The 18246-nt window shown below is 36.8% G+C and overlaps 1 protein-coding gene across 7 annotated transcripts in view; it reads right to left on the reverse strand.

Moving 5' to 3' along the window:
• LOC100867828 (venom dipeptidyl peptidase 4) overlaps positions 1 to 18246 on the reverse strand; it is a 214324-nt gene that overhangs the window by 7643 nt on the left and 188435 nt on the right. For all 7 annotated transcript variants that reach the window (XM_086902911.1, XM_086902914.1, XM_086902912.1 and 4 more), the window contains 2 exons: positions 12959 to 13146; positions 10957 to 11151 (listed from right to left, as the gene is read on the reverse strand). In XM_086902911.1, coding sequence (XP_086759037.1) covers positions 10957 to 11151; positions 12959 to 13146 — 383 coding nt within the window. The remainder of the gene's footprint in view (positions 1 to 10956; positions 11152 to 12958; positions 13147 to 18246) is intronic.

The raw sequence follows: 18246 nt of genomic DNA on the forward strand, positions 1-18246 counted from the left end.
GTCTCCCTTAACTTATATCAATTATATCCTCCGGATCAAGGCTCGAGACGAGATACGGGAGCTTTCCCCGGATAAAGGTGGACGGGACATCCAAACCCTGTTAGTTCCCAAGTAGAATATCCTGTCGCCAATCAACGCAAGTCTCCCCCCTTTAAAGTAAGTCACCCCCAGACAGTGACTCGCATGGCCCCGGGATACGAAAAGCGAGGGATGTCGGCCAGAAATCAGAGGGTTATACCAGATGCCTCGGTCCGTTTCCCAAAGGACTATGACCCGGGCAGGACCCTTAAACTCCACCCTGATCCTCCTCCTCCTCCTCCTCCTCCCCCCCTCTCCGCACTGCGTCATTCTGGCTAAAACTGGATCTGGGTTGGCTGGGCACGAATCAAAGTTATGCCGGATATTTCGCGTATGCCTGTGTCCACTGTACGCGTCTCTCATCATGCGTTCGAAAATCGAACTCCTCGAAGATGGATTACACCGCGTCTTGATCTTCGTTCCTTTTTTGGAAACGATCCAAACACGTTATTTTCCCGATATGAGCGGGATGCGATGAGAAAGTGATACGGTTCTGTGATCGAATAGTTGGAGAGTATATAGAGTTCTTGGGCTGGTTGTCGAAAGTGAGTGTTTTGGAAAGACACTTTTCTTTTTTTTTTTTTTTTTTTTTTAGCAAGGCAAGTATCTATTATTCGTTTTGATTTATGATTTTTTTCCACCTTTCTGAGAGGTACCTCGAAATATCTCTCTGATATCGTTTTGTTCCTTGCAGGGGATTCTGCGTGGATCGAAAAGGATGACAGTCTGAAGGGATAAGAATGAGAAGAGTACGCCGGACAAACCTGTAATTTTTGTTTGTATGTGTAGCTTTGTGAATGTTTTTCTTGTATCTTGATATATGTATAACTTGTATGTATGTAACAATTACGACACATATTCGAATTGTTTCTTGGAAGTTCATAAACACATTCACATAATGTCAACTTTTAATGAAAATTACGAATTTTTTGATTAATCCAATAATTTTTTATTACAGAATATTTTCAGACATTGGTCAAAAGTATTTTGATATACGTGTACTGGATAAAAGAAATAAAAATTTTTATTCACTAATTGAATATATTTATTAATATATTGGTGGAATATTTTTTAGAACGTTGATTTTGAACAAATATAAAAGTTGCTACGTACGCAAAGGTAAGGAAAAAATTAAAAAATTGAGAGGTTTAGAAGATAATTTGTAATATTTTTTCTTAGATTATTAGAATCTATTAAAATCATTTAGAATTTATGATTTTAATATGATTTAATATGAATTCGTATCGTATTTAATATATATTAAATAATATTTGTTAAATAACATTTGTCACATGTCAATTCAAAACTCGAAATTAGTTAAATACATCTTGAATATCGTTTTATTAATTATTTTATTACGAAAGAGTAAATTGTATATTATAATAAAATGTGATTCGACGTTAAATTCGAAATAATGATGAATTTGTTGTACAAATATTTTGAGCACAACGCGTAAAAGTTAATAATTTTCGAAAAGGTTATATTAAGAGAACACACGATCTGTCAATGAAAATATAAATTGTGAAAATATAAACAGTAAAAAGTAAATTAATTAATTGGAATATTAATCGTTAATAATTTATATAAATAATAATTAAGATTTTAATTGCAATAATTTTAATCTCGTTTAATAAGTTCAAAAAGCATTAAAAAAAAAAAAGTCGTTCATTTTATCTGTAATTAACTTAACGATAGATATTTTAATATATCATTGAATAAAAATTCATTTTAGTCCTTTCTTTTTTTTTTTTTTTTAAATATCAATTAAGAAATTTAAAAACCAAACAAATAAAAAAAAAATTGCTTTTTCTCTATATACGAATATTTTATACTTTTTGTCCGTTATATATCCTTTATCTATACAAATATTGAAATTACTTCGTGGCGGATAATTACAGCTAGAATAAACGTCACTTAGTTTCAAATATTTAACGAAGAAGAGATACAACGACAAACGATCAAATTAGAGCATTCATTTCGTATTTCTATGCCTTTGTATCTTAAAATCATTTATAAGAAAAAAAAAACTTTTACATAAAAAAATGAAATTCTTCTCTTCGAATCTTTATAAATAAAAATAAAATAAACTTCGTTATCTATCCTCTTGATAAAATTTGTTTTATTGAAATAATTAAATAATTTTAATTCAAAACCATTTTTAAGTAGACGTAGAGGTACAAAAATATAAATAAACATTCGATCAAGCAAGCATTTAAATTTCCAATTGAAAAAGAGATAAACGATGAGAAACGATTAGAAAAGGAGGAAAAAATTGTATCGCGATCTAAACGAAATTCAAAAGGGGTGACCAGTATCGCGATAGATTTCCGCTTGGTCAGCCGGAAGACGAATTCGGCGTAGAAAATACGAGAAAGAGGTAAAAGGGAGCCCGGTTTCTTGCAATCTCTGCCGCAGCCATTGTCTCGTCGAGTCTCGCGTGCTCGATAATAATGGTTCCGCAGGGAACGAAAGGCCACACGGTTACCCATAGAAATAGCAGCGTGGCCCTCACCGAGCGAATTCCTTTTTTCGCGAAATTTATTTACCTCGTAAATCGACCAACCAGCCAACCTCTCCTCCGTTGAATTCTATTCCTTTCGGTTACCGATGTTATTTTTTTTCTCTCTCTCCCTCTCTCCTTCAGCTTCCTTTCCTTTCCTCCATCTCGAGCATCGATCGAACCTTAGAATTTCATCTTTCGAACGAAACACGGCGGCTGCATTGTTTTCGATCCACACCTTTAACGAACCACTCGTAAACAGGGCCATGCTCCACTTTACCACCCCGATCGATCTTATGCGCTTGTCGTGCACTCTTCGAAGTGAAATGGACCAGAAAATTTTGAGCATCTTTCGAAGAATCGATCGGGGAAACGAAGGGAGGGATTGCGAGAGAAATTTATACAATGATCGATAAGGATAAGATCTTAGGTGTGAAATGGCAAGAAACAAATATCGAGCAAAATGTATACGATATCGAGTCAAGTGTAATCAATGAATTTTCCATATTCCATTTTTTTTTTTGAAAATGATAATCTTTAAATTAAAGATATCTATCTTTATGTAGGAATTTAATTTAATTTCATTTGTGTTTGAAAGATTTTCGAACTTGATTTTGAAACGACGACGAAGTTTTCCATGCAATTTCGTCTTATTTCCAGCCATGGAAATCTCATTTGTACCATGAATTATGGAATTTATGTATCGTCAAATTATTGTATACGCGATATATTGGCACTGATAATAAAGTAATAAAAATGATATTGAAGATAATGGAATTCTTGGAATTTTCAATTGATGCAATTTTCATTTTTAAAATAGAGATCAGAAAGAAAAGGAAGGTAACAAATTTGTGGTATGGTGAATAATTGCAATAAATAAACACGAATTTTTTTTTAACTAATCTTAGATACAAATATATTGCATAAGTTTTCTTCAATTTTACTTAAAAATATAAAGGAAGAAAGGTATTAAATTGTCACTTCTGGTAGTAGGCGTGATAGAAGAGAATCGTTACTTTAAGGTGGCAAAGTGGTTTGAAGTTTAATCAAAGTTTCGAAATCTTAGTTGCTCTTGTTTCCAATGTCGACTGACGTATCGGAACCTTTATTCTGACGAACGAATAAAGGAGATTGAGAAACTTTTCATTTTTTGGATTCGCAGAATTTTTCCTTAATTAGGATCTAGTTGATTTCTCAATCACGATTTGTCTCGTATGAAAAACAAGTTTCGAGAGGAGTCTGAAACCAATCATCCATAACCGACACGAATTATTTCTCGAATCGAAACCTTCACCCATTTATTTGTTAAATCGTACCTTACAAATTATTCTTTTCGCAGAACATATTTTTCCATCGCATTTTTTCCATTATCCTATTATTATTAGCAAAATATTATTCTATCTCGTAGAACACGATATTTTACCTTCTTTTATTATTATTATTATTATTATTATTATTATTCCATAATGCGATCCATTTTATTTCATTTCATTATTTTCCGTTTATTTCTATTTTTATCGAATCGGTTTCACTGTAGCCCGATTTTATCAAAGGCCCCACTCGAAAAGAAACGAGATAAAAAGAAGGAAAAAATCGCAATCGCGTGGAGAGCCAATGGTGATCGGCCAAAACATCGGCCAACAAGGGTTAAGTTTGTTTCCATTCCATTTTTATTTTTTCGTGCCTCCTCTTTTTTTCGGTTTTTCCCTCCCTCATTCTTTGTCAACTCGTTTTTCACGGACTCGTTTCATTTTGTTTCTTTTTCTTTCTTTCCCCCTTTTTTTTTTCTTTTTTTTTTTTTTTTTTTTAATTAAGGATTGGTTTGCGCAAACCGACACACGCGTTTAGGATCGATCCAAGAGTGAATAGAAGGGAAACATATACGTACACGTATATATATATACGTATATATATATATATATATATAGAGGAAGAGGGAGAAAGAGAGAGAAAGATGAGAGAGTGAACACGATAAATTGAAATCCGAGGTTCTCGAAAATAATCGAGCCGTCGTTTTTTTCCGACGAACGCGTCCTCTCCATCTCCTCGAGCATCGCGCTGAAATTTTTCACCTCTATCCGCCACCGGCATTGTGATCCCACGTTTTAACGGAACAACCAATCGAAGAAGGGTGCCCCGGCTGAATTGATCCGCCACAAAAAAATTCCCTTTTTCAATCGGTAAAAATCTTTCCTTTCTCTCCATTTTACATCTCTATTTTTGTTTCTCTCTCTTCCCCTCCCCCTCCAACCATTCCGTCCTCCCGCGATTATTTTTAATCGAGCAATCAAACCATTCTTATCCCAATTCGAATGATATGGAATTAAAATAAAGGATCGTTCCAAATTTGGATATTATTAATTTTTATTTATATCTGAACAGCTTTATCTATCGCTTGGCAATTAAATTACGATTGAATTAACGTGGAGAAAGATAGGTTGATATTCGAGGGAAAATCTTTCTTTTGCAACGATGTTTAGTAGTTTAATCGAAATATATTACAAACCAAATATTGCTATTTATAATACAAGAATATTATTATCATTTTCCGAATTATTGCATCGTTTCTCTTTAAACGTTTTAAAATTTATATTATCGCCATTATCGTTATCAGAGAAGCAATTATTAAAATATTTCGATAAATAATCGAGTAGCGCAATTTCATTTTATTGCCGTTCGTTTCAAAAGATCGAAATTATCAGAAAGAACACCGCGATACATCCAGCGATAATTTACTATTAATATAATAGTAAAAATGAGAACGATAATATTTGCTAATGCTAAGCTATCGATTAACAGAGTGCGGTAAATGACCGATTTATAAGCTATTGTGAAGTGATGGTGTTGAATAATCTATTTATAAGCTCTCTGGCAAGTAAAGTGTATTAAGAATCTTCTCCTTCGTTTGAGTGAATTTATCCTTGAAGTTATGAATAAAAAAAAAAAAAGAAAAGAAAAGAAATAGATTGGAAATTAATCGTAGAACTGCTGCTAATTTTTGTCCATTTTTTTTTTTTCAGGATCGTCCAGATGATGTCATTGTGGATAATTGAATTCGAGGATGGTTTGCACGCTTCATTGTTTTCGACATCGGTCCAGACCACTTTGTGACCCTATGTTTAATTAACTTGGACGATGGTCCGATGGATGTTCAAGACGGATTCAGATCAAAGAGAGGTAGACAGACGAGAGACAGAACATTCTGGTCGCCGCTAATGATAATGCAACAATAACGATTTAATCTTTTAATTTATTATTAACACGCCGTTATTATTATTATTAATTACCTAACATTTCTCCTCCTCTTTTCTTCTCTATATTTTTACTTTGATTTCAGCCACCATTTTCGTTCCTCCCCGATTTTTCTCTTTTAATCTCTCATTTCTATTCTATGAATTTTCTTACGTTACCTCACACTTTGTATCCCTCCTTTATATCCACCCATCCACTTTATATTTCACTCACTGTTTCTCGATCTTTCCTCGCTTTCCCTTTCACTTCTCATCGCATCCGATTTGAATAACATTTCTAGGCGCGCAATTTTCCATGTTCGTGTTATAAAAAAAAGGGAGGGGGAGGAGAGGAAAAACGGAATCTCGACTCGTATCGATCGAATCGGAGTCGATTCCCTTTTCCAAAACGAAACCGAGCCATCGAATCCTCGACGTAGACGTATAATATTCATTCTCGGTCGATTTGTCCCTAAATGGATCACGAGGAGAAAGAAAAAAAAAAAAAAAAAGAAGAAGGACTTATCTCTCGATCAGGGTTGGTTCGCCGATCAAGCGTACCAGGAATAGCAATATCGGTGGTTCAATGATGGAACAAAGGCTCGTAAAAAACGAACGAGAAAACGAGCTCGAGAGTGGCTGAGGAGAGACAGAGAGAGAGAGAGAGAGAGAGGATGGAAGAATCGAGACGCGTGAAACCGCAAAAGAGGCGAGATACCGATGGGACTAATTTTGGTGATTCTTTTAAAATTGCTGTTAAACCTTACCTTTCATGGATATAAAATGAAAGGGAACTTTTTCTTTCTGGGTTAATCTAACGCTTCTCTCCCTCTTCTTTTTTAAACATTTACGTTCTCTCTGGAATTGTTCTGTAATTACAATCGAGTGGGGGAAAGGGAGGGGAGGGATAACGAACGCCAAATATTGGAAACTTTCGAGTGCAAATGTTTAAAATACGTAAAAAGAAAAGAAAAAAAACTAATCTCCCCAGTTTGTTTTCCATGGAAGAATCTTCTTTTATTTATCGATCTCTATCAACCCGTTTCCTCCTCCATTGCGAGCGTGTCATTCCCATCGCTGGAACGAAAGAGAGACAGAGAGAGAGAGAGATAGTGATCGTGGACGAAAAAAAAGAAAGGAAGAAAGAAAGAAAAAAAAAGAAAGAAGGAAAGAAACTGGAAGAAGAACTGTGTTGGGGAGGATGGGAATGTCGATAAAAAGCGAACGATGTGGGTGTGGAAGGTAGGAGAGAGAAAAAGAAAAGAAAGAAAGAAAGAAAGAAAGAAAAAAGGAGAGAAAAGGAACGCGGTGCAAAATAATGGGCGATGAGAAATAAAAGAAAGCGAAAGAGAGAAGTAGCGAGAGGGAATGATATATAAAAATACATAAAACGAGAAGAAAGGGAGAAATGGGGGAGGGGAACGGGTGACAGGGACGCGACCGACCGACAACACCACGCGCAATAGGGCAAAAGTTAAAGAGAGCTGGCCGATTCCGCAATCGCTTGGCCGGCTTCCAATTTCACGACTCGCCCTTTTTACTGGGCGAACGCGCTGCGACGCGGCGGCAAAACATTGCAACGTGGATACCAGGCTGGCCAACACACGGATCCTCTCGAACAAGAAGGAGGGAAAGAGAGAGAGAAAGAGAGAGAGGCTGGGGATATCACCACGAAATATACCGGTTCTCCGCGTATTCTCCGTTTCGCTTCGTTCCGTTGATCCTGCCTGAAGATAGCCGAAGCGGAATCAATAACTCGTGGAAGATAAGCGCGTTCGGTGTCGGTAAAACTGGCCGATAAACCATCATTTCTATCGATCTCGACCGATCCCTCACCGATCGATTTCCTTTTTTTTTCTTTTTTTTTTTTTTATTCCTTTACGTGGATTTTGACGTTCCTCCTTTTGATAGTTGGTGATTAATGGTGGAGTCGATGTATGGAGATTATTGCTGAGGTGGATGTTTTGAGAGATGGAGATTTGAGGGCCACGTAGAGGGAACGTAACGTTGAATGACCGTTGAATTTTTTTTTCAGAGAAATTTTGCTCGAAGATCAATTTTATATATGGACAGTGTAGCGGACGAAAGTCTTTTTCTTTTTTTTAAATTTGACAAGTTGAACGAATCGAATTTTTTTTCTTGAAAGAAGGATTAGTTTATTATTGAGCGACGTATACGAAGAAAATTTTGAAGAAGAAGTTGCAATTGATCGAAAGTAAATTTGTAATGGAAATTAAAAAAAAATTTATCCAATGATGATCCAATTTAAGAAAAAAGTCACTCTATTTTAATCGACAGACTTATACTTTTATACTATACTTTATTATTATCACATTTCGATAATTCATTGTTATTTAACAAGTCTCGCCAACAAATCTCATATTATATTCGAATCCAAGACGCAACGAGACAGAGATGCAATCGAAACTGGAGCCAATTCGAAATCGATCATAGGGAGGGAAGGGAAAGAAGTTTGATCGAGAGAAGACGCGAATTCGGCGGAACAAGGTTCGAACGTGGCGCTAGTTTGTTAGGTGGATTAGCGGATTACCGCGTCTGGTGGCGATAAGTCAGCGTCTGGCGGGGGTCTGTCGCGACGACAGCTCTCCCCCTATAATTAGATTCGCCTACCAAGGTTGCTTGGAGAATTTTAAGAAACCTATTATCGTTATTCGCCATCGATCGTGTTCCTCGAACCTCCTCGAGGATCCTTTTTTGTTTATTCGCCGCTTCTCGGTGCTCTCGCGAAGCAGAAAGACAAAAAGAGAGAGGAAAAATAGGAAGGTTAGAATTTTCGAGACCCGAGAACGCGAGGGCGGGATAAAAAAAACGAGTCTGTCGTTTCTGAGTCGTTAATTTTGCACGCGTCGCGGTTTCAGTTCCGCGTTGCGGCGAGGCTTGGCAACTTTTTCGCCCGCATAACCCTCTCTCTCCCTTGGCTCCCCGGCGATCGTTGTCCGACCAACTCGAGTATAATTTCCCTTGTTTCGTCCCTCTTTAATGCGGACTCCGAGTGACGAATGTTATAATGAACTTTGCACCACGTGCAGAGATAAATATTAGTACGAGCACGGTGATTAAGTGGCGTTGAAAAAAAGAAATGGGATCACGTAGAGATATTTAACAAGGGTGTTGATTTAATTTCGAATTTTCTTCTTAATGAATTTTTACATTCGTACGATGGTCATGATTATTAATTCTTTTTTTACTTTCAGATATCGAAAAACGTACAATTGCGTTAATTCTCTTAATTTCTTCAGGAATATTGACATATACGTTTCTTTTTTTTTTTAAATTAAAAATTATTCTCGGTAAGAGGAAAAATTAGAACCTGTCAAAGGATTCTTCGCCACAATATTTTATTCGACAATTATTGCTTTGAAAGTAACTATTGCCTTTCATGTTTCATATTCGAACAGCGAATTCGAAATTTTTCGAATTGAGGCAATATCTGTCGTAGAAATTCTAAATTAATGATTTGTTTCTAACGTTCTATTTTCGTTCCCACGCGAAACGTGGATCAAAGTGATGATAATCGGAAATGTTAACATTAGCATAGAAAATAACTCGTGTCTTGCTATCGGCGATAGTTTCGAGAACTCGATTTACAGACACGGCCTATATATAGTTTAATGCTCGCACGGTTGATTTGATGAAACGTTGAATTTGTACAACACCTGTTAAACTCGGTGTTCTATCAATCGAATAAATCAACCGGTTCACAGAGGAATCGAAACGGAGAAAGAGAGAGAGAGAAACGCGAAAAGAGGGACACGTCGTAAATTGACTTATCCCGATGTCGAATGCAATATCGTTTGAAATCGCAAAAAAAAAAAAAAAAAAAAAAAACAGATTTTTACATAAATATATAATAAATCAATCTCTATTTTGTTGACGTACGTGTCTGCATTAAAAATGCATAGAAACAACAAGGGCAATGCGTCTTTTAGCATTTAAAACGGACAGAAGCGGCGTTCGATAAATTGCATCTGGGAACATTTTACATGTAAATAGAGAAAGAAAGAGAAGAGGCGAGCGAGCGAGAGAAAGAGCGGGGATCATAAAACAACGAAATTAGGATCGGCTCCACGATCAAAGCCCATTTCAAACGACACGCGATAGAACTACGACTATTAAAATTATCTATTTGCATTTTCCACTTATTTGTAGCCGAATCATCTACATTGGCAATATTTTCTGAAAGAAAGAAAAGAAAGGGGGGAGGGGGAAAGAAGAAGCAAATTGCATATATTTAAAATTTAAAGCATCGACCCGTTTAAGATGCAAACACGTTTTTTCTAACGAAGAACCCAATTAATTCGAGCCTTTTATACCACGAACGTGTTCACGAAATCGAACACGAGGGGGAGCTGTACGGGATTAGAAAAATCCGTGTCTCGCGATCGTTACGCCGCTGAACGTTTATAAATCACACACGTGAACCGGGTCAAAGTCGATTTTAACAATTAGATTTTTTTTTAATATAGAAAAGAAAACGACGAAATTCAATTATATAGATTTAAATATTTTATACATATACATATTTAACTCCTATGAATGAACTCCTTTCATGAAAACAGGCTTAATGTTTCATGAAAGAGAGAAAAAAGGAAAAACAACCGACAAACATTAGGCGTTAATAGGCATCATATCTTTGGTAATCGATCATTCGTCTAAATTAATTACTTCAACTTCAGAAAGCACGAGTGAATTAAGTTTATCATTCGATTTTCAAAGATACATATTTTTTTCTTAAAAACGTATCTCACTTCATGACATACCACGTTTCCACACGATTCAATAATTATATATTTGACAAACGCATCGCATTCATCAAATCAAACATCATGAGAGGCTATGTAATTAATAAAATTAATAAACCTCGACCTAATCATCATCGAGCTGTTATTACCATTCGTTCCAACGAGCGTTTGTTATTGTAACTCGACTCCGTTTCAGAAAAGTTCAATTTCCGTGTCGAGCAGCAACAACAACACTGGTTGGAAAATTAGGTCTCGTTCAAGCAGTTGGACGCGATCGAAACTTCCGGAGATAATACATAATTGAATTAGATACGCGTGGAAAATTAGAATTCCATTGAGATGAGCGCGAAAGAAGGAAATTTCGTAGGGGATCGACGATGCTCACCTGGTAACGTTGATCTGATCAGCGATCTCGACCGTTCCCAAGTTTCGATATCCGGCGAATAGCATGCCGTTGTCCATTAAACCGGAGCCACGGCCGTCGATCGTCGCGTAGATGATGCTTTTATTCGTTACAAGGTACGTGCCCCAATCGACGTCGAACTTCTCCGTGACTTGGTACGAGTCTGGGCCACCGTATCTGTGGAAAACGAAAACGTTATTATAATCGGTGTCTGACTCGTCGTCCAATTTCTACGATGGAACTCTATTTATAACTATCGTTTAAGGATTCATTGTGATCTTTCGTTCGAAGATACGACGATAAATACGATGCTCGATAGAAGTTCGGTTAATTCTTTAAATCGTGTGAACGGAATTCCAGTGTGCTCGTGGTGTTGATTAATTACGAAGGAAGGAGATTGCTTCATCGTCGAATCGAAATTGAATGTTATTTAATTCAATTTAATTTCGATCATTTATCGATGCTACGATCATTTTGTTTAAACTTTTTGTTCGATCAAACTGTTCTCTTAAACGTCACCCATCAAATATAACGAAATTGAAAGTTTGAATTCGTTTGTTGTGGTGATATAATTTACTTCAAATTATTAGAGAAATAGTGGTAATTTTGAATTTGATGTAAAGATTATATTATACAGGAGAATGTTCTGAGGTAACAAGGAGTATCATAAATGCCAATAATTTGATCAATTGCTGATTAAATAAAATCGTCGTTATCTGTGCAAAAAGTCGGTGTAGATCATTATCACATACATCCACTACCACAAATACACTTCGGTATATTCAGCATTGCATGCTGGAGGATAATGAGATTCGATGATGATTCACTTGTGACGAATTTCATTTACCTTTTGATTAAATTCACGATTACACGTTACAATATTACCAAGTTATATTATCTCGTCGAAACAAACGGATGGAATTTATAATTCCCAATTTTCCCTTTTTATCGCCTATGTATCGGTTTTGAACCAACTCCCAAACGACGAGATACTCGTCGTATAACAGCAATTTGGATAATCGAAATTTCTAAATTTTCCGTTTCACCCGAAAGCGTGTACACACGCGTGAATGAACAATTACCAAACAATCCCGCTGGAGGAGGGAGGCCAAGAAAGGCTAATTCAATTTTCCGGTTTAACTTAATTATTCAATCGAATCGCGCGTTTCTATTTATACACGCAGTCTAATTCGTTTCGAACGAGTTCTGTCGTACAATCCAATTCTCGAAACTCGAATTAATACGCCTGCCGACGTAGAGAATCGAGCGAACTCGATCAAATTTATCTATTTAATTATTCCTTGCTTTATTCACTTTTTTCCTCGAGTAAAAAAAGTTCGCCGTAAAAAAAAAAAAAAGAGAGGGTGAATTTCAAACGATATTTTTTACGAACGAAACTCACGCAAAGGAAACAAACGCAGCGGTCTTGGATTTTCATTCGACTAGCTCGCTAATTAATCCGATACGGATTCATAAAAATTCAGGGGACGCGTTTACACGGCATCGAATGAATTTCTCCACGATATCATCCTCCCCCACGTTTCGCCTTTGCCATCCTCTATCGACAGGGCGGAGGTAAAAAATTTTTGATAAATGACACGCTGCCAGTGACGCCACGCCGTATTCTCTCATCCTTCCTTCCTTTTCTCCATTCGAATAATTCCCGATCCCGCTTCGAAGACATTAAAGCGGTATTCATGGTCGCGGTATTCTCCGCCATTTGCATTTCGAGAGAAAGAAAAGAAAAAAAGGAAAAAGAAGCAACCAAAGGAGTGGAGCATCCCTGGGAAATCAAGCCCTGATTTTTAAACGTTTTCTCCGTTTCTCTCGCCGCAAGAGGACGAGGAATGAAGGAACGGAACGATAATGATAAAGCTTTTTCGATTTTCTTTCTTTTCTTTTCTTTTCTTTTTTTTTTTTACGACCGGTTAATACGCGTGTGTTCTATTGTATTGTACAAGGGTGGAGAAGGGTCGTTACTCACACGAAGATCAGCATGGGATATTTGGTGGCGCCCGACAAATCAGCGTTGGGCGGGATCAGAAGTCTGACTCGAGCTTCGAATCCTCCGGGAACCGGCACCTTGAAACGGCGCACTACCGGTTGCGATTTCTCCGCGATAATCTCGGCCACCGCTTCGTTCGCCTCCCACGTCAGCGCCCTCGTAGAATTCTGAAAAGGGGAATCGCATGGAGATGTTGCGTGTGGTAATAAACGAACGAAGGGAAGCGAATTTTTCGAGAGGAATTAAATTATATTAGATTTGAATTAACTTTTATTATCTGTCTTACTTTTATGTAAATTAACGCGTAAGAATAACGTCGTTTTTAAATACATGAAATTTTTGGAAATGTATATTTAACATTCGTTCGGATATTGGATTAGTTTTACGGCCAGCCTCGTGATATTTGTATTCGTGCGATATTTACCGAAACGTGCGGGGAAACTTGTTTTCGGGGGAAAACAGTGGCGTCTAACTTTGAATCGATACCGAAAAAGCGTCTCGCCTTTCTCTCGAAGGACCTCTTCGAACTTGGACCCTTAATTTACCTTTATTTTACTACACGGCACGGCGCCAACTCTCGGCAATTCTCCTCCACTATTCCTATTCCACCGACTTCTCGCCCAACTATCGATTCTTGGATACACATATTGCTTCGATTTGTTATCCACTGTTTTAGGATAGGATCGACTAAATAGTTCGCCTCCCTACTTTTCCTACTCTCCTTTTCTCATTCGCGAAAAAACGAGAAGGCGGAAAATGATATTTGACTCTTGGAAACTGATGAAATAAATGGAGGCACTTTTTTCAAGAATCGTATTAATAGTTGGAGGGAAATAATAGACGCTCTATTCGTACGAAAGGGAAAAACGTAAAGCGAGCAATAGGATATAATAAAACATTCGTTATTTCTCTTATCTCCGTTTCCAAGTTCCGCTATTACGCTTCTCTTCCAATGACCAAACTTTGCCTGGTAATCTCGGAGTTTTAAACGAATCACTGGCCAGCTAGGAGAGAAGGAGAGATGTAAAATGGACATCCAGGTCGCAAACCTCATTAACCACGGACAAGGTTGCACCGCTTTTAGTTTATAATTAAACGATATATACGGGGCAATGTTGGCCAAGGAGAATACCAGATTAGATAGCATTTGTTATAATTTACTATCGTCGAATAATGAGTAACGTTGTCGTTATTGTCATTATACGAAATTAAATAAATATCGTCAAGTTGCCATCGAAGAACGAAATTGCAAGTTTTATTAAGAATTCGACGCTTTTCCAAAACTTTTCGAAAGTTTTCCAATCTTATTTTTCACCTTATATAACACCTTCATACAACATTCTTCTCGAGATATTTTTTTCTCTCGTTATTGCCTCGCCATCGAACGACGAGAACAAAACACTTCCTATTCACCGGGTTCCTCTTCCTCTTCTCCTCCTCGAGAGGAATGAAATTAGTCCCTTATATAGGAGAATCGAAAGCGTTTGTCCACAAAGAAAGCCAATTATCGACGGTAGGTAATCGTGCCGCCCCGACAAATCGAATACTCGAATCCACTTCCCCTTTTTCCACCCACCTCTTCTTCCTCTTCTTCTCTCCATCTCTTCCCATCTCTGCTCATTTTTGTCAATTAAGACAAAAGTCGAGGGTAGGCGATAATCCGATTCACGGATTTAATTACGGATAATCGATCGATTCTTCGAAGACATTCGTCCCCTTTCGTACACAACCTGCTCGAGTCTACGCTTGGATTTACGAGGATTACGAGCGTTGAAAGTTGGAAGGAACGAGGGTGTTTATCGAAACTGCGACGCCTTCCAGCAATTCGAGAGAATGGAAGTTTTCGTTTGACCTATTAGGGGCGGGAGGGGAAGTATCGAAAGTTGATACGCAAGTGTTTTGGAAACGAGCTTCTTCGGAATCGAAGCAAAGGGGAACGTTCTCGAGTTCTGAACGCGGATGGAAGTTTCATCGATGAGGCGAGAGGGTTGTCGGGCGGAATTGAAAGTGGAAATTCAAGATGTAATTCTTGTGAACTTCTGTCTATTCGATACTTTGAGATGTGTAATGGAATATGGATATCTTTTATGGGAAAAGGAAATTTATACCACCTTGTTTGTTGTACCCCTATATTATAATTGAATATATATTTCATACGGGAAAGGAAATTTCTTTCTTCTGTGAATAATCCCTTGTGAAACGATTGAATAAATCAATAAAGCTAGTTTCTCGTGTATTTGATTGGGTTTGGAAAATTTTTACACGATCGAAAAGAAATGTCTTATACACAATGTCGCTGTATACGTGTACAAAAGAAATAAAAAAAAAAAAAAAAAAAAGGAGGATCTATCTATCGATTTGGCATAATGTTGCGCCGCCATTACGTATGCACGTAATCGTTGTCAGACATCGAGACTCGTGTACGCAGAGCAAAATGGTTGGCTCGTGTTTGCCTGTTTGTTAAACGGCGGGAAAATTTATTTAATTCGAGTATCTGCCGATAACGGTATCATGTTTCCTCTCGAATTGGGGGGAAGGCTCGGGACGATTTGTTAAACGATCATAAAGCATATAATCTGATTGTTTAACACTCGATTCGTTTATGATACAATAATGTATATATACATGCGTGGAACGATACAGGCGAGCAATAATTTCATTTTATCCCATTCTCGATGCTCGTCCGATTAAGAATTTTTACACGAGCGGATTAAAATTTCGATTACTTTCGTTCTGGAAAATTTTTCACAAACGTGACGCGGACATAGTAAAAGTGAAGGGAAACAGAGCGGAAGAAAGAGAAATAAAAAGTTTATGGGAGAAGTGGAAGCAAAAAGAGGAGCTCGAACAACGAGGGGATTAAGAAATTAAATTAAAATTCGATTGGAAAGTTGAATTAGAGGAATGAGGGAGCGGGGGGGAATGAAACAATACCGTGGATCGCGATAACTTCAATTTTCGTTTGAATATTTCCAAATAAACTTTCCACACTTTTAAATATGGGCCGAGAAAATGAAACTTGCCCCCCGAAGAAGAAGAAGAAGAAGAAGAAAAAGTCCCGAGGGGTTGAGATAAGGACTGCCGACCGTGGGTTATGGAAATTAAGAAATTAAATTAAAATTAGATTGGCGAGTTTCATTTAGAAACAAACTTCCCTTCCAACGTGGTAACTAATCCGGTGAAAGGAAACAGATCGTCGAGGAAGCTTAAGTGTGAGTAAATTAAAAAATAAGATCGATCGAGATTAAACACCATCCTTTATCTTTCCTTCTTTCGTATTAATCAAGAAGGGAGAAGAAGAATTAGAATATTCGTTATCTTTTATTTCGAAAATAATATATCGGACAGATTAGAAAATTGCTTAAACTTTCCTGCGAATTCCTCGAATCAAAGATAAGCTCGATTTTCGCGTGTCGCGTTGAACACACGCGCGGCTCATCCCAAATTGCAGGCATCGTATCGAGAGAATACGATATTCGGGAAAATAGGGAGCCCGTATTCGCAGAGAATATTCAGAGAATAATATCCCGGGGAGAGGAACGAGAAGGAAAAGGAACGAGGTGATCAGGAAATGAGATGAAAAGAAATGCCCGACATTTGCCACCGAACCTCGCTGCCTTTGCTTCCGATATTTCCAAATAAACTCGGTGATAGCGGGAACGGGTCCAAGAAAGGAAGCAGATCGTTCGAGTAAACTTGCTCACCTAGAAATTCTCAAAGGGATAAAGAAAGGGGGTTGGAAAGCCTTAGGGGGAGAGGATGGAATTTCGGGTTATCGAGGATAGTCAAGTCGCCGGATTTGTTCGCGCTTCTAAATCGGCCGCGTATATTCGCGTCCCGTTCTCTTCACCGGCAATAAAACATGGATCGAGGACCATGGTGAGAACGCCACCACTTGCGGGACGCTGATAAATTATGCGGAGGATCGACGATTTGGATCTATCTGAATCCGTATAAATGATAGATATTTGGATTGAACGTTCTTTTGTTCTTTTTTTTTTTATATTCAGATTTTGATTGTTGCGACAGGATAAAGCGAAGAATTGTGTAAATATACAATTACGGTTACCAGAGATTTATTGCTTTTCTTATTTTCAAGCGAAGTATATTTAGTTAATTTCGTTAAGATCGGAGGAGATGTGTTACAAGACAATATTTTTATGCATTTTTTGGCTAAGTAAAAGAGTATATCCTATATATAGTGATGTTTCCTGAAACATTGTATCTTTTATCAATGAAGATTAATTTTTGAAAATTTATCGTACTGTTACCAGTACGTTACCAGTACTGGATGTTAATTAATAAAATATTTCGAACGGACCACTTAATTATAATTTAATACGAAGAAAATTTGCAATTTTAACGATTGTTGATTAATATGAAAATATGATTAAATTTAAAAGAAAAGCAGCCATAATAATTGATTAGTTTCGAATATTCAATTTCTGTCACACTATTGATCGTCATTTTTTTTGTTTGAGAAGAAGAAAATTGAAACGAATTTTTTGAAAATTGAATGAATTTATTCAATGAGACTTGCCAGAAATGGAAATGTATATTTTATAAACGTAACGTAGTTGGAAAAATTATATCGGATTTCTGGGATTAAAATTCGCCAAATCCAAACAGATATTCGCGGCAGTCAAAATGGATTTGATACTTTTCAGAGATAGAGTATAACCAACGGTGAAATACGTCCAACCTGCCAATTTCATCGAGGCGTGAAGTAAGAATGAAATAGCAGGTGAAGTTTGAAAGAATATTATTCTTTTCGTTCAATTATTGGCATTTTACCATCGAAAGAATTTTAAAACGATTCTAAAACTATATAATTTTATAGTTTCGTATTAAAGGAAACGAGAACATTACGAATTATATTTTTAAACGATTTTCATTACAATAGAATTCTATTTGTGCGAAATATATCAGCCAGTATTATAAAATATTCATGGAATTGAATAAATTTTCAAGGGACATCGACAATTATCGATAAAATGGAGGCTGGTTAAAATTAACGTAGATTTTAATTTTTAATCTCGAATCAATCGTTAATCACGATTCTGAATAAATCGCGAATTTTTTAATTTTCCAATTTATCTCCAACTGCTATACAAAAAACTTTACTCAAATTTCACCAACATCTAAACCAACATTTTCGTCAGAAATGACGAACATAATATAATAATTTATCAAAAATTGAACGAAATAATTTCTCTTAAGAGAGATTGCCCGAGAGGAAAAAGAAAAAAAAAAAGAAAAAGAAAAAA

Source organism: Apis florea, unplaced genomic scaffold (assembly GCF_048593485.1).
Source record: "Apis florea isolate Af1SG1 unplaced genomic scaffold, ASM4859348v1 contig_2274_pilon, whole genome shotgun sequence".
NCBI lineage: Eukaryota > Metazoa > Arthropoda > Insecta > Hymenoptera > Apidae > Apis > Apis florea.